A 22,499-nucleotide genomic window follows, 5' to 3' on the forward strand; every position below is an offset into this window, starting at 1 on the left:
GACTATTGTCCTTTACATGCACCTGCTTCCAGTAAAGTTGACCGGTATAAGAAATCCCAACAATGCTTTGATGGCAGCCTGGTAAGAATAGCGCGCTCCACAGGTCCTGGCCTTTGCTGACAAGAGTGAGAAGTTGTAACACAACGTGAGAGGTGACCGTATTTAGTAAGTGAGGACTTTCTCGCACAGTGCTCTTAGTCCAGTGTTGAACGGGACGGCAACACTGGAAGATCCTCTAGCACTGAGGTTGAGTCATTTTGGATTTTTGTGAGTTTAAAAAGAACTTTTCAGGTGTGTTTTGAGGGTTCGTGTTGGACTATGAGGAAGATGGGAGCCGCAGATGCATTCCTCCTCACTATCTGTCACAATGTCTCCTTCGTGGGTAGGTTCTTTAAAGTTTGTTTGATTCATTAAAAATATTCAAAATAAAGGAGCGTCAGTGTATCGGTGTTGTTTTTAACTAATAAAAACTACTTGTTTTACTTAATCCTGACTCAATTTTAAGCATATTTCCAGTGACTATTAACTCTTAGAAAGTACCTGTGTCAACCCTTAGATTCTTATTTCCTTATTATTCCGTTGATATACAGGAAGTTCATTTTTTTCTTTATCGTCTAGCATTTTCTCATTAGTTATGTGTTGAATAAACTTTGATATTTATATAAAGTAAAAATTAAAGCTTTTGGGGTTGTAATTGTAAATTTTCTCATGACACTAGGTGCATATCTTTAATTATATCATATTTTTATTTGCTTTATTTGACCATTTGCTGCTGCAACAAAGCAGTTTCCCAATTTTCAGCTTTATCTAATGCTGAAAACAGTCATTAAATATTACTTGGTCCTCTTTCTTACAAAACAGGCAAAACCTGGTGGATGTTGATGCTGGTTTTACGTCCTCTGGTCCTCCTGCTGGCCGGCTTCACCCTCTTCAGTGACGAACAGGAGAGATTTGTCTGCAACACCATCCAGCCAGGGTGCTCCAACGTATGTTTTGATGTGTTTGCTCCTGTCTCCGTCCTCCGCTTGTGGCTCTTCCACTTTATTCTTCTCTGTCTTCCTCACTTGATGTTTGCAACTTACATTATGCATAAAGTGTTGTCAGCTCGCAATTTCGGAGCCTACTTCTGTGACAGAAGTCGGGGAAGTTCTCCTTTTATGCGTGAGATCTCAAACTCCTCGAGAGAAACTTCCATCAGCAAAGCTCCACTTCAAGCCCCTCAGAGTGGTTGGGCCACACCACGCTTCCACTGCACCTACATCCTGATTGTGATTCTGCGGATTCTGCTAGAAACTGCATTTGGCGCGGGACAGTTCTTCCTCTTTGGTTTCTCTCTACCAAAGAGTTTCCTGTGTTATGAAGCTCCGTGCACATCCGGTGTTGAATGCTATATCTCCAGGCCAACTGAGAAAACCCTGATGCTTAACTTCATGCTGGGTCTTGCCTCCTTGTCTGTTCTACTCAGTTTATTTGACCTGGTGAGCTCCATGAATGCGATGATGAGATGGAGGAGAAAGAGGGCGATGCTGGTGGAGGAAATGAGTAAAGGAGAGCAGAGCAGCGTGTTCACAAGCACAAGTGGGGCTGAAGACATTGATGCTCTTTTGACCAAGAGAGCCGCCACCAGTGGGAGCCTGAAGAGTGACGTCAAAGATGAGAAAAATATCTCTAGCAATGTGACAAATAGTGCACTTGTCCATGCAAAGCTGAATTGTGAGTCCACTGTTAAAGCCGACATCTCCGGTGATGAGAGGATCCCCGAATCCAAAGATGCCAAGATGGAGGTGCCACGCTCGCCGACTCCCATGGGCTCTCCGATGCCACCTCAGTTTGTCCTCCACAGCCATCTCAACAAACCGCCATTATCCCCTCGCCCAGATAGAGGACCACCATTAAGCCCTAGGGTGCCCACACCCATAGGTGGTAAAAAGTTGAGCCAGTGCACCTCAGTGGCAACAAGCTCAGGGCAGCAGTCTGAGAACAGTGAAGCTCAGGACAAAAGGGCTTGGGTGTAATGGGCAAGAGAGGTGGTGATTGATCAGTGTTATTATATACAGCTGATCAATACACCTTATAAGAGAAATGTTGTTTGATCCAAACTTTTAAAGCATGAGTGCATATAGTTTTATTTGTGCCATAAAGGACTTTTTGATAGGACTTGTGAAAGCAGTGCTTACTGTACATGTTCACTGAAGCCTTTGTATTTTTGTAAGTATACATGGGTTTCAAATTTCACGTGTTCATGGGACATGAAAGTCACTCAGCACGCAAATGGCGATGAAAAATTTCAGCCTGTGTGGGAAGCTTTGAAGTGGTGAGTTTCTGACCCAGACAAGAAAATATGCTACTTGATTTTAAAATACAACTGTCTTCAGAAAACCATAACTGCCTGAACAATTCAAGGTCACACAGTGAAGCAACAGACAGACCATAAAATAGGTCCATTCACATAATTCTTTTACTGCCTTTTGGATTTCACTGTTGATTCTTGATAACCACATAAGTCCAATTTTGGTCATTTTTATGTGCTGAGTACATACCATGTACTAGGGATTCATGAACCCATTCAACACTTTTTACATATATGTGTGTATATTCCAAAAATGCATGAAATGTGAGTGCACTGTTATGCAGCTTTTCTTGATGCATGCTTACTAAGTGAAGCAAGCTACGAATGTTATTACAAGAAGGGCTGCGTTTAGCAATGAATTATTTCAACTTATCTATGAAGTACTTACTTGAAAGAACATTTTTTTTGCATAGTGCAATGCAATTCATCATCCACATGCTGTTACTGGTGTGTTTCGCTTTACATCTTTATAGTCCAAAGTGTGTTTGCTTAACCCATAACCTGAGCTGTTTCTGTGTTGTTACGAGAAAATGACTCACTGAAAAAAACGCAGGCTGACCTCGATGAAGCAGCAGTTTAGGCACTCAGCTGTTGTCTGGATTACCGAGTTCAGCTGACACACTGACCTGACCTCTGACCTCCCCGTGACCCAGCCATGACCCGACTTAACCCAAGTCTGCTCGGATGATGTAAGACCTTCAATCTCCTCACCAATGTCACTCAGCAACATCAACTTAATATGCTGGCATGTCAGACCTTTACCATGGGATCTATAAGAAACACAAGGTGATCTATACCACAGTGTGATCGGATGTTTAGTCATGAATTTATTTTGTGAATGAATGAGTAAGGAACTTTATTTTTTATCTTTGAAATTTATTAAAGGTTCATGAAATCATATATTGAAAATGTGTATGTAAATTGGGCATGTCTATGGTTTCACTTGGGAGTTTGCTGGGAGGACCAATAAAGACACTGATTGACATACTGAAGCTCTCAATAATTTATATTTTGTGCCAGGATTAAAATCTGACCATTTTCCTGCCACAAAATTTATAAATTCTGTAGTTTCCCTTGTGCATTTTATTCTTGTCTTGGTGGAAACTCCCAAACTTTGTTTAGTCAATAACGGGACAACAAAACTCAGACTTATTAAATTATCTTATCATAAGCAGCTCTTAACTTGCTCCTAATCACAGGAGAATCAAGTTTATATTGTCATTTATACCTCTGTCATTTTTAATTCTTAAGAATTACAAAAACAGAAAAAAGGGAAAGAATTCCTGCAACCGCAAGTGTAGCCGTGACCCTAACAGATGCCTCATACCCACCTCATTCTTCTTCTGCTGCGGCATTTGGAGCAGCTACAAGGTGCAGAAACACTGCCAGAGTCACCGGCGGTGGCAGGTGATCTGAGGAAAGGGATTGTAAAGTGGAGCTGGAGGTGAACAGGTCGACATCATAGACAAACAAACCTGTTGAACCCACACATGCACACAAGAACTCCCACATGCACACACACACACATGCCTTCATGATCCACACTGCCATTCACCAAGGTTACATGCACACATGCATTTATAGATGCACACACAACAGTGTCCCTGAGGTGTTACAGTGTGTGTGTATTGTATTTGCTCCGCTTGGTTCACACATACACAAATAAACAAAACGAAGGAATTTGTTAGCTATTTGTCCTTGGTCAAATCCCCGCCACCGTGTCTGGTCACACACACACACACGCACACACACACACACACACACACACACACACAAACACTTGGGGAAGGAATGAGACTGCCATGATGCAGGCCCTGCTGTGTTGTACTATCTTTAAAGCATGGGTGTAACCTATAAATATGACTTTTATGGTTGTTCTGACAGATTTCAGTTAATCTTTCGGGACTGAAAGAAGACGGCATAACATGAAATCACGTTACAGATGTTGCTCATGTTTTTTGGTTGGAGAAAAATTAAGTTCCCTGGTTGAAAACAGTTTTGGAACGAAACTCTTCAAATGTCAACATGTAAAAGCCTCTCTTTGGCTATCCATTCCTGTTTTCATCAGAGAGCCTGAGAATAATGCTGCTTTTACCGACCTCTAGTGGTGAATATGAGCTACTGCAGTAGATACACCAAATACCACAAATCACAACAACCTACAGTAATTTTGCTCATTAATAAAGCAGCTCGTTGTTCCTAAGATATTAAATAATAATAGTCTGTTTTGACGTTTTCTTCCAAAATCCACCATTTGACCGCAACTCTTAAAATAACTGATATAACAATATATAGTAAACAAACAAATAAATAAATAATTCTTCAATTGCTCATTATCTACAAGCCACCCAGAATGGATGACAAATATCCCTTTACATGCATTTGACATGAGACGAGTCATTTTTTGAAAGATGAAAAACATTACTTGGCATCTATCATTCAATTTAATCTCAAATATAGAAGAGCCCATCAATTTTCCAACCACAAACTAAAATTACCTTCTGTCCCTTAAAAGTGTCATCATGTATTTGATGCGTTGCCAATAACGCCACTTGGTACAACGGGTGGCTACCTCGTTTTCCATGTGTGTAATCAGTGTTATATCCTCGTGCTCAGACGTCAGATTGAGGGATAATACTGGGGGTCGGCTGTGCTCCCTATTGATCCGCTCCTCCATTGAAGTTAACGCATCAACTCACAGCGGGCCTAGGTGCAATAACACAGCCCGATCTCAAGGGTGACAGACGGAGGAGATTGAGAAGTTAGAGGGAAAACTCAACATTGAGCACAACAGCACATCAGAGAACATGTCAGAGGCATCAAAAATATTGATTACCCGGCATCCTCTTCACCTCCGAGGCTGTGGTAGAAGAGGTTGTGGGGGTTGTGGGTTTGTTGTCCCCGATGACTGGGGCTTGAAAAACAAAATCCATTCTGGCTGTCTTTGATGTTAATGGTAGAGGGATCGTAGGGTGGAAAAAAAAGAGACAGACGAAGCCAGAAGGTTGTTTTTTTTTTTTGTGTGTGTGTAAAGAGAGAAAGAGGGGGGGCTGCCTGGTTTACAGGGCTTGTGTTTGCTTTGAGGTGTTGTCTATCGAACCGGTGGACATTTCATCAAGGAAGGCAGGAGTGTGGGTAACAGGAGCTCTGCGAGTCCTGCATATACTTCAACAAACACCGCACACTGTAACGCTATCAATAAAACAGAATAAGGAAACCGTATTGCTGCTTGGGTTTTTTATTTTTTGAAGGAAAATTAGTGGCTGCACCTTCTGAGAGGTTCAAGTTAAGTTCAGGTAGTAAATCATGCCATGTCCAAATAAAGTCTTTCAAATTAGTGTCTATGATGTTTCACAGATTTTCACAATAACCCTTTTTTGTTCAGCTGAGCCTCATTCTCTCTTTTCCACTCTCCTTTTTTCTCAAACTCTTACAGCTTTCTATGTACTTGCAAAGTCTTTTAACCTCAGTCATTTTATTTAACTATATTTGGACGGATGTATCTTGCTTCATTACATTTTAAATCACATCAATTTCAGAGCACAGATTTTGTCAGCTCCACATAAGCATTGCATCAGAAACCGGCTCGCTGTAAATTGGCCAATTATGGAGCCATGAGGAGCAGTGAGGAAGTGAAACACATGAGGCGCATTTTTTTTTACACCAGTAATTTTAATTTGACATGAGCTTCAGCTATGTAGTAGTACTTCTATTTGTATAGCTATTTTTGCAGGCTACTCTTTCCATTCCTGCAGAGCATGAGAGAAATGACAAACATGATCCTCACCTCTCACCTCTCCACCCCTCACCCTGCATGACTTTACTGACATGCACATGAGATAAAGGACTGTCTCATTTGTAACGACACGGTAGACATGGGGAGCTCAGAGGCTTACAATCGGAAAGATCTGACTTTTCATATGTAAAGCAGAAAGTAGAGAAAGCAATTTGACGCCCAGAGAAACAACCAGAATGAGGAAGCACCATGTTTAAGGTTGGATATAGCAGGATCTCATCCGTGAAATGACAGCAATGTCAAAAGTGCTTTGGAGATTTTTAAAACATGCATTTAACTTTTATCCATGGTGCCTCATTCCATCGAGTAAAACTCAAACTCTCCAATAGAACCCATACTAATGAATAAGATGCAAAAAATCTCCTAAAATCAAAAATGTAACATTTAATTGCAGGTTTTACAAGTTGTTCTAGAAAACAGATCACTACATCAGGATGATCCAGGCACTGGGAATCAAATTTATCAAATCAAATTACCCTTGGCAGATTTTTGACATCTACATTTACCTCATGCATCTTTTTTGGTGCTTCTTATTTTCAGTATAAGAACAAAAGTAGGGTGGTGATGGAAGGAAACTTCCTGTAACCAAAACATTGATGCACACTGGTTTTATTGGTTTTTTGCACATTGTTTTTTTGCACATTGGTACTTAGATCTTTAGATCTCGAGGGTCATCTTTATTCTTTATTCTTTATTTTTGATTTACTTATTCTTTATTTTTGATTTACTTAATCTTGTACTCTGTGGATACTGCTGGAAACTGTGAATTTCCTTCGGGATGAATAAAGTATCTATCTATCTATCTATCTACATCCACCCATTAATGTAATGTTTTCAATATTGTCATTAATTCATATACTGGTTTTCTTTACCTTCTTTCTGCTTTTTTGTGCAACCAGCGGCTCCATCCTGTCCCATCATGCACTGGGCAGATGGCAGCTGAACACACTGGACAGTCCATCACAGGCTGCATCAGACATCCCTTAAAGAAATGTTTGTTTCAGAGAGCACAGTAAATCTCCTCTAACATGACACAAGCTGTTATTGAAATCAAAACACATCCCACCCGGCTATGTATACATGCTACAATTTTACAATTACACCATGGCTATGTGACCTTTAACAGCCCGTGGGAGCTGCTCAGACATCTTAACATGATTTGCTCAAAACCAATCCCAGACAGACAACCAATTAAATCATTAGACAAAGACGCCATTCATAAACATCCTAATTTGAGGCAGTGAAGGCGAGCTGGCTTTCTCTGGACTTGGCCCATAGGATACCTCCATGATGAGCTCTTCCTGTAGTGGCAAGTCAACTTCCTGTTTATGTCATCAGGAGATGGATCAGGCATGACCTCTCAACCCATTTCCTCTGTTGATTTTTGCTGTGGGCCAAAGGGAAAATGTCTCCCGGTTAATAAGCGGTGGCAGGCCAATTTGTCCACATTCGATTGAGCAAACTCCACCATCTGTCTCTTAACTTGATGAATGTAATTATTGCAGGGTAATTGGTCATATGATCTGTCACAATGGGGCCACTGGAGGAAATAACTGATTTGTTTACATCAAGGGATCATATTCTGTCATACAAACTAGGAATCTGCGCTGCAAAGAGATGTCTGTCTTAATGAATAATTTAGAGTCACATTCAGTATCAGAAACACACTTTTCTTCTAACAAATGAAAAAATCCTCTAAGTGTCAGTATCTTAAAACAAGGGAGATTAAAATGATAACTCAAGATATCAAGAAACACTTTGACTATAAAATAAAAAATCGACTGGTGAACCAGTGACACATTTATTTTATTTATTTATTTATTTTAATTTTAGGATTGTCAGAGTAAATAATACGTTAAACAGCCTCTTAGGATGGGTATTTTTGCGGTGTGCGCAATGAATTACTCATTTATTTCTTTATGTTTTATGCTATATTGCTGCTCTGTGGTACTGTATAGTCAAGGACGGTGTGACCACAAGGTGGCAGTATAATACAAATTGTGGCGTCTCTCCTCAGCTCTATCCTCAGTGGAGTTCACAGTGCACTCCAAAGTTCAAAGAGGCAAAATCAGGGTCTTTATAGGCAGTATATTTACCTCGATACCTAAACTGTATGGATGACTAAGACACAGAAAGGCAGTTCAAACGTTTGAAAACACGAAAACACTTTTTTTCTGTTTGGGAACCACCAAGAGCTGAAAATACAAGCCTCTTTCCAAAATAATTGCTTGGAGTTACGCATTGCTACTGCGATTACGCACGGTCCGTTAACCTCTCCAAATTCGGGTTGACCACCATGTGGTGACGGTGATGTTACAGCCTCCACATGTTTTCAGGCTGTATCTTTGCGCTCCGTAGCAGCTGCTCAAGAGCCCTTCTCTCACACATAAACACACCACACACACTGCACTGGGGTAATTACCTTTACGCACGACAGGGAGGGTGTCGGCCTACTGTCTTTCCCTCCTCACTGACGTCTTAATTATGGGCCTCGGGCATCTCTACTAAAAAAAAAAAAAAACAGAGGCGAGGGTAGGGGCATCCATCCAATTACCCCACCAGAGAAACCTGAACTTTTCCCTTTGAATGTCAGTAGTATGCGGTAGCCTAAATGTCACATATAAGCAAGAATGGCTGCGTCCCAAAAAAACAACCCATCTTACCATGTAATTTATTCTTGTATTGACTCCATTTTTAACGTAGAAGAAAGGAAATCTGCCACTGTAGTGAGATGGCTTCATGATTTCACTTGTTTCCAGCAGGCATCAACTTACGCTTTCTTGATTCAAATGCCATTATGGTGTGTTTTGCTTTATTCTGAACGTAACACTAAAGAAGAAAAAGCTTATTTGGATTAGAAACCCAAGGAATTGCTTCACTCTATTGGCAAATATTTTACTTGTTTCAAGAAAAACTAAAGATATCAGTGCAATTCAATTGTTAAGATGGACATTTTTACAATTTAAAGGTGAAATGTTTCAGCAGCGTCAGGGGATTAAGTGGAAGCCAAAATAAGAGTTAATGACAAAACTAAAGCGCACAGGGGGCTTAAACCGAGGAGACCACCTGTTGTGCCTCCATTGCCATGTCAATGTTATTCCCCGGGCCTCACAGCTTGTGAATCTGGCTCTGCAACACTGGAGAGGTTTAGCAGAGCTTATCTTATGTGGCCCCAAAGGCAAGTAAGAGCTCCAAGTAAACATAAAGAACTCTACAAGTGCCATCTGAGATTTTCTGTGAAACTAATCCATTACGCACTGTAATAAAGTTGTTGAAACACCCGCGCTCTCATCCACGTCGGTCAAACTGTCCACCCACAGTCATCTGTTCAATTTCTAATTATTAGTGAAGAATATATTGCAACAGCACCAAAAACATTTTACAATTTCTGAAGAGGAAATGGCAAAGTTTTGGCGAGAATGACCAGGACGCACGGATAAAATTCAATAAAAGCTGTTTTATTCTGAAAATAAAGATCTTCTATCAAAGTGGAAATTATACATATTTACAATCTCGTAAAATTCCATGTACAAATTTACAATGTATGTACACCAATAATTATATAAATACACTTACGCACTAATGAACCCGTATGAGACAGTTTTAAGGCATTGATTAATGTACTTGTAAATCCATCTTGTAGAAAAAAAAAGAGGAGAGGCCAGTGATGGCCTCATGTGAGGCAGAGCAGTCTCATTGTGAATCTTGTGTTTAAGACAAAACGGTTCTTTACAGTTTTACAAGAACAGCCTCAGCTATACCATGTAACCTATCGACAAGGGGGATCTGTACGCATTTAATTAAGCCCAGATAAGACTCCGCATTCTTTGTGACAAGTACATTGTTCTGCTGCTGACAGTCTCATTATTTAAGAGAAACCATTAGGCGCTCATTAATGTGCTAATTACAACACGCTGACGGACAATCCCAGCACAATTAGTAACCCCCCCTCCCCATTACTCCCATTCAAACCGTGGACGTCATTTGGATAAGGTGAGGTATGGGCATTAAGCCTAATTGAGTTCAAATTGATCTTATACTTTTTTCTTTTTTCTTTTTTTTTTTTTAAGTACATGAAGAGTAAAGATCACAACAAAATGACCACACATCCAAATGATTCACATCAGGGATAGTTCAGGAATAACATTCCCTCTAAACTGATGGTTTGGTGACTTACTTCTCAGAATTGACCAAATTAACCAAATATTAAGAACATTTCGTCAGTAACCAGTCACTGCGCCACTTTGTCTCTGTGGTAAGAGCTGTTTTGGAAGTTGTTTTGTGGCAAATGACATTCGGGGACCATTGGATGCCATATCTCGGCGTTAAGTGAAGTGACAGCCCCGTGCTTAAACACGGGACAGTGGCATCTGTTTAGGGCAAGAGACGGAGCTGGCCGTCCCGGACCGCCAGGTCAGTCCCGTGCTCACGTCACTGTACATGGAGCCTGCAGAGGCTTTGCTGCCCCAGCAGCACCGGGTGCAAAAAGTCCTCCAGGAGTCCAGGGTTTTCCCGGACCAGATCCAGGCCCCGGAGGTGATGCCCACCAGGAGGCACATGAAATATTTCAGCATGAAAACAGCATAGTCCGGCCTCTGCCTGTCCTGGTCCGACATGCACGTACAGTTGTGCGTAATTTCCCACGTCTGTCTGTTATGCTGCTCGTAGAAGTAACAAGCAACTATAACCGTGGCTGGGACGGTGTATAAAACTGTAAAAACTCCTATCCGGATCATCAGCCTCTCTAGTTTGTCCGTCTTCGTCCCCCCTTGCTTTATAACACTCCTGATCCTGAACAGGGACACAAACCCAGCCAGGAGAAACATTGTGCCGATGAACAAATAGATAACCAGCGGTGCCAAAACAAACCCCCGGAGGTTATCCAGATTCTGGTTGCCCACGTAGCATATCCCAGCCACGGAGTCCCCGTCCACAGAACTTAGGGCCAAAACCGCGATGGATTTCATGCTGGGGATGAGCCAGGCTGCCAGATGAAAGTACTGCGCGTAACTTGCTATGGCCTCGTTCCCCCACTTCATCCCTGCGGCGAGAAACCAAGTAAGAGACAGTATCACCCACCAGATCGAGCTGGCCATTCCGAAGAAGTAAATGAGCAGGAAGACGATGGTGCAGAGCGCGGGGCCCGTGGTTTCATAGTGGATGTGCTCAATGCCACGATCCCGGCTGCACGCCACTTCCTCGTGTCCGGCAATCAGTCTGACTATGTATCCGACTGACACGAACATGTAACAGGCGGAGAGGAAGATGATAGGGCGCTCTGGGTACTTAAACCTCTCCATGTCGATAAGAAAAGTCGCCACAGTCGCGAAAGTGGAGATGAAACACAAGACGGACCACAGGCCGATCCAGAAGGCGGTGAAAGTCCGCTCCTCTTGGGAAAAGTACGGGTTGTGGCACGGCATGGCGCAGTTCAGGATCTGTCCCGTTTTGATCCGGTTGTGCAGCGGGTGTCCGTCGCTGGTCACCGGCACCATGGGCGCACGACAATGGCATCCCGGCTCGCATGGGGACGCTGCAGGTTTGTGCTTGCCGGGGATGCCGCGGCCGTATCCGCTCTTCTTCCGGGGGTTGTATGGCTTCAGTGGCCGGTTGGTGGGCTTTGCTACTACCGGCGACGCGGTGGTCGTCTGGCTACGGTTGTCGTCCATGCACAGCGTATCCTGGTTGCCCTGCTCCGGCAGCAGGTCGCACCTCATCCGGTCGGGCCACGGGAAGCCGTACTGTCTCATGAGCGGGGCGCAGCCTGCCTTGGCCCGCTCACACACGCTCCTGCACGGCGGCAGGGGCTTCTTGTAGTCCTCCAGGCAGATCGGAGTGTACATGCTGCAGAGAAAGAAGCGCAAGTCCGGCGAGCACTTTATCTCCACCAGCGGCCAGAACTGGTGCACCTCCAGGCCGGCCTCGTCCTGCGTGTCGTGGTTGAACTGATTGGGCATGTACGTGTAGTTGTAGCCGATGCCTCTGCACAGAGGCACCGAGATCTCCTGACACTGGAGCTCCTTGGCCGCCGTGCAGCCCGATCCGTGCAGGACGAGGGCCAGCAGCACGCACCATCCCGGGATACTCTTCTCCATCGTCGATTGCTGTGCGCTATTTCGTTCCTCGTCAAAGTGACAGCGAACTTGCGCTGTGCAAGTCGGCTGCAGGCTGCAGTCCGGTTAATCCAGGGATGCTGCTGGACTCATCCTAGTGCGCAGACACTGTGCTGTTGAGGGAGACTGATTTTTGTGACAAAATATCCAAAACAAGCGCTTTTTTTCCTCTACGTCTGGTTTACTGTCAGTCCACCTTCGATCTACAGTGAACAGTTTGCAGACATGCTCGCATCTCACTCAGCCTTTCTCTCTCTCTCTGCCTCTCTCTCTCTCTGTCTTTGTGTCGGTGCAGCGCCGCGGCTCCCTCTGCATGCTCCGGTACTGCTGGGTGCGTTGGGTTTTATACAGGAGGCGTGAAGTCACTCCCCGACATGGGCGGGGAGAGGAGGGAAGCCAGAATAAGTCAATCAAGTGTTTCTTCTATAGGTGTTTGTTTAAAATGTTCACCCTGGAGGAAGGGTTATAATCACTTTGTCTCGGTTCCACTACCCCCTCACACACACACACACACACACACACACACACACACACACACACACACACACACTGCCCTTAACAAACACGATAAGGAAAATAATTAAGGTAAACCCAAATAAAGCCAGTTTACTGAACTAGGCATTTTGGGTTATCGATGTGCCATATATTAATGTGATGCATCATAGTCAGGAGATAGGGGGAAACATTCATTAATGCTTTCCTGAATCTATGTTTGATTATTATTCATATTCATGCCTGTCTGTCTTAGGATGATCATTGTCTCAAGGATTTTACCTGCATTTTTATTTAAAACTCCATCACTGCTTATACTCAGTTTGTCCAGGTTATGTCCCTCTCTCCACCTTCTCTTCTATCCATGTCTTTTATTACATGTACTGCAAAATACACCATCAACTTCAAACAGACAACAAAACATAAAAGCATGATTTCCCCCTCCAGACTGGCGTTTTTGGCACTAAAATATAGTATAAGTGACATTTGAATAGCCTATCTAAGCATGGAATGGATGCAAAATATTATTACTCTAATGAATCCAAGTGGCCACTCTAAAATCCAGCATTGTGGGTTACTGCAACAGCTAAAGTATCCACCAATACCTAAATGCCCTTGAGCAAAAAAAAAAAAAAAAAAAAAACCCTGCTAACCCAGAGCAAGTCATTTGCATAAGAACATCAGCTAAGTGCCTCAACTGTATGTAAATGTAATTAACTTGGTAGTCGAGGAAGTGTGTTTACTGGGGAGGATGAACTAATACCAGCATTGAGTTTATTTATATTTTATTAACTAGGTTTGATAGATGTCTGTGTTCCAAATTCACAGAAAAAAAAAGGTGAGTGTGTCTGCATATGTCCTCACAACTAGTGGTTACTGTAATAAGAACCTTTTTGGGGGTTATGGTGGGGAGTTTTGTGTGTTTATGTGTGTGTGTGTTGGCATTTGAGAGCAGCCAGTGTGCATTTTTGAGAAAAAGAATATGTGTATATCTTTCTACTTTATCTAACAGAGGCGAGTGTGACAGACAGAGAGAGAGTCTGTGAGTATGTGTGTGTGTGTGTGTTTGGGTGAGAGACAAGGAGAGAGAGAGAGAGGGAATGCATGTCTGCCTTGGTAAGTGTATGTGTGGGAGAAAGAAACAGAGAAAGAGAGGGAAAGAATGTGTGTGCTTGTGAGAGATACAGTGTGTGTGTGTGTGTGTGTGTGGTAAGGGGAGGGGGTTAATGTGGTCTTGTTAGCCCACAGTGGGGGGTCATCTTGGCCTGAAGGGGGAGGGTGTTTGTCTTAACGCGGGTGCCAATGTTTCACTTAGCGCCTGCTGAAGCCTCATGCTGGGATGGCGATTACTGCAACGCACCGCTGGGCCGAACAAACACGACAGCGTGTGCAAACAGCCCCGGCACTCAGCCTTCCCCCAAGAAAATAAGCTAACACGGACAGATAGAGCACTGTGATAGCACTAATTAAAGTAATTCACACTTCTTATTGGCTTGGACAACCTCAAATGGAGCACAGACAGTTTAGCAAACGGGCGGTGTTTCCTCCTTGGATCCACTCTGCAGGTTTATCTGAGCAAATCAGAATCTAGTCTGACCTCTATTTGCAAATTGGTGCTTACTTTAGCTTAGATTTGGGTGGTGCCGACCGGCGGTAAGTCCATTCAAATAGCGTTGGGCAAGCTGGCAATCATAATGAAGTTTCCCCAAATCGACTTGCAGATACTTTCCTGCGATTGTCTGAACTTTCTGGCGCTCATTGTATTCTCCAATTTGGCAGCCGGCGCTCATCTAGCAGGAAACCAGGACTAAACAAACCAGAAAAGCTGTTTGCAAACACTGTTCCTCCAAGGTGTGATATCAAATCACACCTTCTCAAAACACATTGCAAGAGACGAGACAAATTTCGGCCAGTATCATTCAAAATGTTTGGGTACAAATAGCAGAATTGCATTTGACTCCTCTTCTCTGGCGCAGTTTTTGTTTTGCAAGGCTGCACATGGTCCCATAGAGAATGCAAACAAAATGCTCAAACACTTGAATTTCATCACATCATTACCTGATTTTTACCAACTTTCCAATAACTCTGCTCTGAGTGGGCTGATAAACATAAACATGTATCCTTTGGAGCATTTTGGCAGTGAAAGGCTCTCTCTCTCTGTGTCAGGGATTGAACCAGCAACCTGACAAGTTCTGGGCAAGAATCCTTCACCAATCAAGAATCCCTTACCCTTGCCAATCGACGCTAGCAGTAGGTGAGCAGTTCGATGAACCTTTATTGAGCCAACCTAATTTTCCAGAAGATCCTTTCACAGGATTTCATTTTTTTTCCCCAGTGGGCAAAATTAAAGGCTTCATTCTTAAAGTTTATATGAAGCCCATTTTGGAGAAACACGTCAAACGTTGGGCACAGCTTTGCACATTGGCAGCTCTAAATGGCGACGCTATAAACAAATTGAACTTCAGTACCTATATGTCCTGAAAATGTGACATGAGTAAAGTCAGTCATGTTCATGTATATCCACCTGGCACACTATTTGATGCATAAAATGAAAGGAAACAAAAATATCGAGAGAGGAAACGTTCTTGAGTCCTCTGCTTCCTGTGGGTGATGCTTAATGGTGCATTTGGGTGCTCTGCGTCGACTCGTAAAGTCGGATATTTCTGAATTTAATTTGGTAATTTATACTTGTTTGTTGTGTTTATTGGGTCATTTTTTATCTGCTCTCTTTTCCTGCACTTGCTCACATGTTAAAGTAAAGGTGTGCATCATCCAATAATCGGGTTAATCCGGCAGAAATGCAGCTGCATTAAACGGCTTTCTCTTAAGACCTTGACCTGATTAAAAAAATGCAGCTTTCTTGTTTCCATGGCATTTGAGAAATCAGATGACCGCCTGTACGTGGTGAATAACCTGATTGTTTAAATGCATGTGAACGCAGTGGTTTTTTATGGCTTTCAGTGGACAATGTCATCTGTCCCAGCAAAAATATGAATACCCCCCGAACTAAAACACCTGGTAAATATGAGTTTGGTCACGTGACATGTTTCTGGCTTTACAGGTTGACGAGGACCACAATGCCACTGAATGCAGCATGCAGAACTTAATCTGGGTCAATTTACTGCGTTTCAAATTGGAGAGATGTGATTATGATTTAGGCTGATCAGACGGGTGTGCTTTACATACAAATGTCGTGCAGCTCTGCTTTAAGGGCTCTAGATAGTTGATAACTTGAACAATATACAACGGCGAGTCCTACTTCCATACCAGCAATCATTTTGTCACAACAGGTGCCGTACATTTTTCTCACGGTGGAACGAGGCTCCTCAGATATTCCCAAATATACGTGCAGGGGCTTTTTTGGGTCTGGTCCAAAATGACCCAGCCTCACGCTGAGCCAGCCGTCTCCAGCCGAGCTGTGAACTGCAGGTGAAAGTCAGAGGGAACAGGTGTCTCCTGCTCCTCGAGCTCCCCCCACCCCCCCCCGCCGGGACCGACCGCCCAGCAGAATGGCAGACCGTCGAGAATCAGCATCGGTTACACCAATCGCCGCCTATCGGAGTGGAGCCCGTATTGATTAACAAGGCTGATAGACTCGCCGGCCCCAGCCACCAACTGTCGACTACGCCTCCCGCCTTCTGTGTGCAACGGCGATAGCGGGTTTAAGGTTACGCGCTGGCCCCCTGCATACCAAATTTAAAAGGGTGGAAATGGAATTACTGCATCTGTTTAGAAGTCAATTTCGGCATTCTCGGGGCTGCCCGCCCCACCTCTCCTCTATCTCCCTCCTTGCCCCCTTCCTCCCTCCACCTCTCCTCCTCCCCCCGGTGTTCATTCTCCCAGGGCTCTCAAAGTTCATGACGCCAGAGAAAGGAGAGAGCGAAGGGAGGAGGGGGGGGGGGGGGGCGCAGACTTCTCATGGAGTTACTGAGGCGTGCTGTGAAACTCTGAAATGTTTTTGCTTGTATGCTCCTCATGGGAAGTTTGAGCCTTGTGGTTCTCCCATACGCTGCAGTTCATACATTATAATGGACTGAAATTGTTGACGTTGTGGTGATACAGTGCAAATAAAACATCCATCTTAACAAGTACTCAAATCTTACTTTTAAATAAGTGAGAAAAATACAGGCCAGTGGGTTCAGATCATGGATTGGTGTTATTTCAAGATACTGTCACATATTAGGAGAAGAAAATTACAAGAAAACAGTCTAATCTAATGGTTTTTATGGGTTTTTACAAATACAGATCTTCCTTGTTGATAGTAAATGAAAGCTTAAAATTGTAAAAATTAACCTTGGAGGATGAACAAGCACCTGTTCTCCCCTGTTTGCACCTTTAGGAAGGCCAGCATGCTTTGCTATGCATAAGTGTGTCCGTTTTAATTTGTGATGTCGTGCATTAGCTGCAAAAAAGAAGGATAACATTCAATTGGTTTGACATTATAGGATACTAACGCTTGTTTTACCTATGATGTATTTAGAAAAACCCATCAAACAAAGTGGGGCTGTGATGTAGGGGGCTGTAAAGATGATTGGCCTACTGGAGTTGTCCAATCATCCTATATTTGGGGTGGAGCATCTACAGCCAGCCAATCAGAGCAGTGCACAACTGATTTCTGGCAACTAGCTGTACTTATATAGGGGTCTAGAGCTCTTGAGGAGGGAGATGGGCTTTACAGAAGAAATTACTTCAATGATAATGATATTATGTTCTGGAAAAAGCACTGAAATAACTCCCATCAAGTGAATCCACACTGAAAACGGGCGACATTTTCTCCACCTGTTTAACAAAAATAAGACCTGAAATCTTATTTAATCACTTTTCAAGACCATTTTTTGCACTTTAATTAACCTAGCTGCTTTGGGAAACAGCCTGATCATGCTTATTTGTTAATTTACTAAGTCAGTCTATGTATCGTCTATGTGTTGTGGCTTGTGTGACCCCTAAAAAAAAAGCTTGAGAAAGCCTCTTTGCCATGTATGGATTTATAATACGCAGAAACATTGAGGATAGAGTTCCCAAGAGTTATTTCTGCTCACTGTTCCCGACTCTTGGACGGGTATGGATAAGACTTTGTGATCTCCTCTGCATGAATAAGCACGCAGAAAGATTTGAAACTTGAGGAACTGGACACTGCTAGTGAGTTGGAGGCTGCTGTCAGGAATATGGAAGATGAATGTGAAACTGTCTGTGCTTCTGCTAAACTGGCTGCTTTTCAGACTGCTCTGCACAAAACATCTCCATTTGCCTCATTCTGCCCCGTTTCAACTTATTTATACGTGCTCCCGGAAAAAAAAAATCATGCAACAAGTGAAACGGCAAAAACAAGATTTTAAACACCAAATATGAGACCAAATGAATTGTTAACACGGAGATTTTTTGCAGTTTGTCACTGTTTTTTTCCTCCATTTTCTCACTAACTTTTCCTTCGCTTGTTTATGCGTAAAATTAAACGTTTTATAATCGCTCGGTCTGCAACTTAATGTGATGCCAATGGGAAAAGAGATCCTTTATCCCAGTGGCAATAACTTAAACAGAAGAAGTTATGTCAAAAAATGTGAAAATATGAACTTTTTGTTAACATCGCCACCAACAACCGGCACAGATTACACAAACAGAATGAATGGCATCGGTTGTAATACAGTAAATTTCTCTTCATACAATAAAACAATGCTTTCCCATTTCCATTTTGTATTCACCTCAGGACACGAACAACCAACCTGACCCATTTTTAACGAAACCAGCATCTCCACCAAAATATCTTTTCTGAAGTTGGCAAATGAAAAAAAAAATAAATAAATAAAATGAATACATAAAGTGTCGCCGTGGTCTCCAGACCCATTTATTTGATTTGAAACTTCATATGTGTATTTGAGAAGAGGCCCGTGTGTAATTAGATCTGATGTATGACTTCAAGATAAGATGTCGAGGGCCCCCCTGACTTCTGAAGATGTTTACTTTTCTTAAGTTTGGACGCCGTCGTCGAGACGCCACCCTTGATCTCAGAGGGAACGCTGCTGTCGTTGAGTTCTCAGCGGCCAGATAAATAATCAGTGTATAAATTAATTTATGAAGAGCACATTTTTAAAAGAGCTATATACTCCATTTGGCAGAAAAAAAAAATCATCCAGTATTGCCAAAACATAAATGATCCAGTCTGTTAGAGCGTCATTTGGTCAGCCAAGGACTCGCGTTACCTGCTATCCTTCAGAAAGAGCAAAAATCTTGTAATTAGGCTCTATTAATCATCTATGTGAATAGATAGCTCTGTTTCCAGATGGTCGATTTCTTATTATAGCACAAAACGCTTCACAGTTTGTCCATTTTAGGGAAAGAAGTACTTAAAAACGCAGAGGATCGCTGCTCAGTCTGACTGCATCTTGAACATGTTGCTATTCTGTAGACAAGGGCACGGCCTTGCTTATAAATTTAATATTATTCAATAATAAACTTTGATTTCATGTCAGCAGCCAGTTTAACTTTTTTTTTTTCCTCCAGCTGTGGGCATGTCATTTTGGAATGAACCTCTGAGTTTTCTGACCGCATCTGGGAAAAAACCAAAAGAGAAATTCAACACTGTTCAATAAAAAGGTTTGTGATGGGACTCTTAATTTTCTGGCCATGACAGGAAATGTGAAGGTTAGGGTCATCTTTGTGCTTTGTGTGGATCATTACACCGGTCAGTGATGGATGCTAGAGTCCTTCCTTCCTTCCCTCCTAAGGTTAGTTTCCTCCTCTGCTCAGTGTGTTTGCTTAAAGACTTAATACTAATCAGCTTGAGGTAGGATGTGGGGTTTAAGGCACTCACCCATAACACACACACACATAAACACACACACACTCCCTGACAGGGTGCATGAGTGGACTCTGTGTTTGTGTGTGTGTGAGTGTGTGTGTGTGTGAGTTACTCACCTTCTGTTCATTAACCTGAGCAAACAGTGACACACAACCCACCCGTCCAATCAGTCTACCGCTGGGCACCGTCATGGCAGGGGCATCCACACATCCGCCCTCCTAAAACAACACACACAGACACACACACACTTACTAAGCCACTCTGGACACAAAATGTAAACGTGTAAGTTACTGTAGATCTTGCAAAGTTAACATTTCTCTTTAGTTGAGTGAAACCTCTATAAATAATGTGAAAAACTTAATTAAAAAAAACAAAAATTCCTGGTTATGTTATGTGAACTGAAGCCCAGTGAAAAGGCAAAAGAGGACACTTTAGCCAAACTAATTTAACTCAAAGGTTAACTAGTTAGGTTACTTGCCAGTTAGTGTATCATTTATGTGGTATATTTAAATTTAAACCAGTATCTTTGCCATTCAGGTTTGCCTGTTCCGGTCTGCCATGAGCACTTAAAATGTGCAGAGACAGAGCGCCATATATCATCATCAAAAATCATCAACCGGGAGGGGAAAAAACAAAATGAAAAACAGCGATCACAATACTTTTAAGTGAGCGAGCATGTTTGCATGTTTAAGGGATATTTTGGTGTCCCGTGCCCACTGGAGAGGAAACGCTGTCGGTCTCACATTGAGCCAAAGATCTGAAACGATGAAGTCTGTTTTAAGTGCACTATTTTCTTTTTCTTTTTTTTTTTTTCAGTGAGTCCCAGGCTTACAGCAAACAAACCACAGCAGGGAGGAAAAACTCTGTTTGTGGTCATAACAGAGCCGGATGCCAGCCTGTGTGCTGCTGGCGACAGTAATAATGGCATTATTGACAGTAATAATGACATTAATAATGGAGCTTTCCATTAAACCTGCACTAAACTATCAACAATCCTGAAACTAACCTGTGCTTGGTGAGGCTTTTGTACCTCTAACTGACTCTAACACAGCCATTTTGGTGTTTTTAATTTCTTTTCTCTCTTTGTTGTCAAATTTCCTCCGTCTCCTCCCAGTATTGTGTAAAACCAGTGCTCTCCACTCCCAGTTCATCTCTTAAACCGTCTCTGAAACATCTCGTTCTGCAGATAAACATAAATGTTCATTCAAATTTGTTGTCGCTCAAAGTCTGTAGCTTCACCCCAGAGACAAATTAAACAAAGTGATCCGACAGAAACCCTGTGAGAGCGAGATGTATCCCTAAAACATTTTGGTAACACTTTACAATAACAGTACAACAATTAACGTTAGTTAATGCCGTAATAAAACATTATGTAACTAAGGTAAGTAAGGTAATAAACATTAAGTAACAGTTAAGTAACCGTTAACTAATGTGTCTAAGAATCATTCACTAATGCTGTTCATGCTAAGGTATTAATTTATATGTTATTTAAGGGTTATTGTAGATATTATTAACATTAGTAAATGCCAGAGTAATCATTAACTACGGCATTACGGCATTAACTAACGTTAATTGTTGTACTCTTATTGTAGAGTGTTACTGTAGAGTGTTACCAACATTTTTTTCTGACCTTAACTTTCAGACGGATGTCGATCTGTCCACTGACGGCAAATGACTCGCTAACGAGAGGCTAGCTAATGTTAGCTAGGCTAGCTGCTAATGCTAAGTCTGTTCATCAGTTTAAAAAAATACATTTATCTATAAATATCCTTACATTTATACTGAACACTGTATAGAATGCTAGATTAAAGTTGAGTGTGTTTTCAAAAGTCTGTTTATTATTGACGTCGTTGTCCACTATTTTTACGGTGACTTAAAATTTTTGGTAAACTCTGAGCTTTCAGATTTGCTTGGATTTGTGACTTTGCTAGCATCTTTTGCTATTTTCCATGTCATAAATTTGATTTATCCCAATTTCAAGTTCAGTGGAAAGCTTTGTTAGCAGATGATTTTGAGGCAAGTTGGCTGGGTGCTGTGAGTTAAATTAGTTTTATTCACATTTCAACACAAATTTACGACACTAAACATTATTTATCTTACAGGAACATCGCTAAGATTGTCTTTGGTATAAATGACAGCTGGATATCCGACTTACCAGTGACAAAAATTCTGCCACACACATACCCACTGGTGCTTCTGGATCATTGTTCAAACACTGAGTGGACATCGACAGAAACTCTAATTTTGTTGTCTCATCACAGACACGATTCAATATTTTGTATAGTATTGTATATATTATGTATAGTATAGTATAGTATTGTATGTAAGGTAGTAGGATTTATAATAATAGATTGTGTACTGCAGAGTGTTGTACAGTATTATAATATTCTGATTTTCTTCCATGGGAATAAGCTGCAGGGCAGGGCTCTCAAGTTTTGAATGCAGACCAGAGTGACACCCCCCTCCCCCCCGGCCGCCCCCAATTTTGTCACTCCGCAGAGGGTTAGATGGGTTATAGAAATGGAGGTCTTTCATATTATTCATATTATCATCAGTGTGGTTGCTGTTATAATAACTACTCAGGCTTACAGAAGTATGACACCAGGCACTGACAATTTAACCAAGTAGAACATCTTTATTGATTTTTTTTTTTTATTTAATGTGAGTGAGAGAGTGACTGACTGACTGACTGACCAGCTGATGGAGAGACTGAGTGGCTGACTGAGTGAGTGAGTGAGTGACCAACTGACTGAGTGACTGACTGACTGAGTGAGTGAGTGAGTGACCAACTGAGTGAGTGAGTGAGTGAGTGACTGACTGAGTGACCAACTCACTGAGTGAGTGACCAAGTGACTGACTGACTGAGTGAGTGAGTTACTGACTGAGTGAGCAACTGACTGAGTGACTGACTGACTGAGTGACCAACTGACTGACTGAGTGAGTGACCAAGTG

At 42.2% G+C, this 22,499-nt stretch overlaps 2 protein-coding genes across 2 annotated transcripts; one reads left to right on the forward strand and one right to left on the reverse strand.

Moving 5' to 3' along the window:
• The first annotated feature begins 881 nt into the window (after nt 1–881).
• On the forward strand, nt 882–2,015 carry LOC115375343 (gap junction delta-4 protein-like). The gene has a single exon (XM_030074760.1). The coding sequence runs from the start codon at nt 882–884 to the stop codon at nt 2,013–2,015; it is 1,134 nt and encodes a 377-aa protein (XP_029930620.1).
• A 7,653-nt stretch (nt 2,016–9,668) lies between these two features.
• On the reverse strand, nt 9,669–12,529 carry LOC115375837 (frizzled-8-like). The gene has a single exon (XM_030075411.1). It carries the CDS (start codon nt 12,239–12,241, stop codon nt 10,496–10,498), a length of 1,746 nt encoding a protein of 581 aa, XP_029931271.1. The 5' UTR covers nt 12,242–12,529; the 3' UTR covers nt 9,669–10,495.
• Nucleotides 12,530–22,499: the final 9,970 nt, after the last annotated feature.

Source organism: Myripristis murdjan, chromosome 17 (assembly GCF_902150065.1).
Source record: "Myripristis murdjan chromosome 17, fMyrMur1.1, whole genome shotgun sequence".
Lineage (NCBI taxonomy): Eukaryota > Metazoa > Chordata > Actinopteri > Holocentriformes > Holocentridae > Myripristis > Myripristis murdjan.

Excerpts from the sequence above, each read along its gene's own strand:
- LOC115375837 (XM_030075411.1), bottom strand. The coding sequence starts at position 12,241 with ATGGAGAAGAGTATCCCGGGATGGTGCGTGCTGCTGGCCCTCGTCCTG.
- LOC115375343 (XM_030074760.1), top strand. The coding sequence starts at position 882 with ATGCTGGTTTTACGTCCTCTGGTCCTCCTGCTGGCCGGCTTCACCCTC.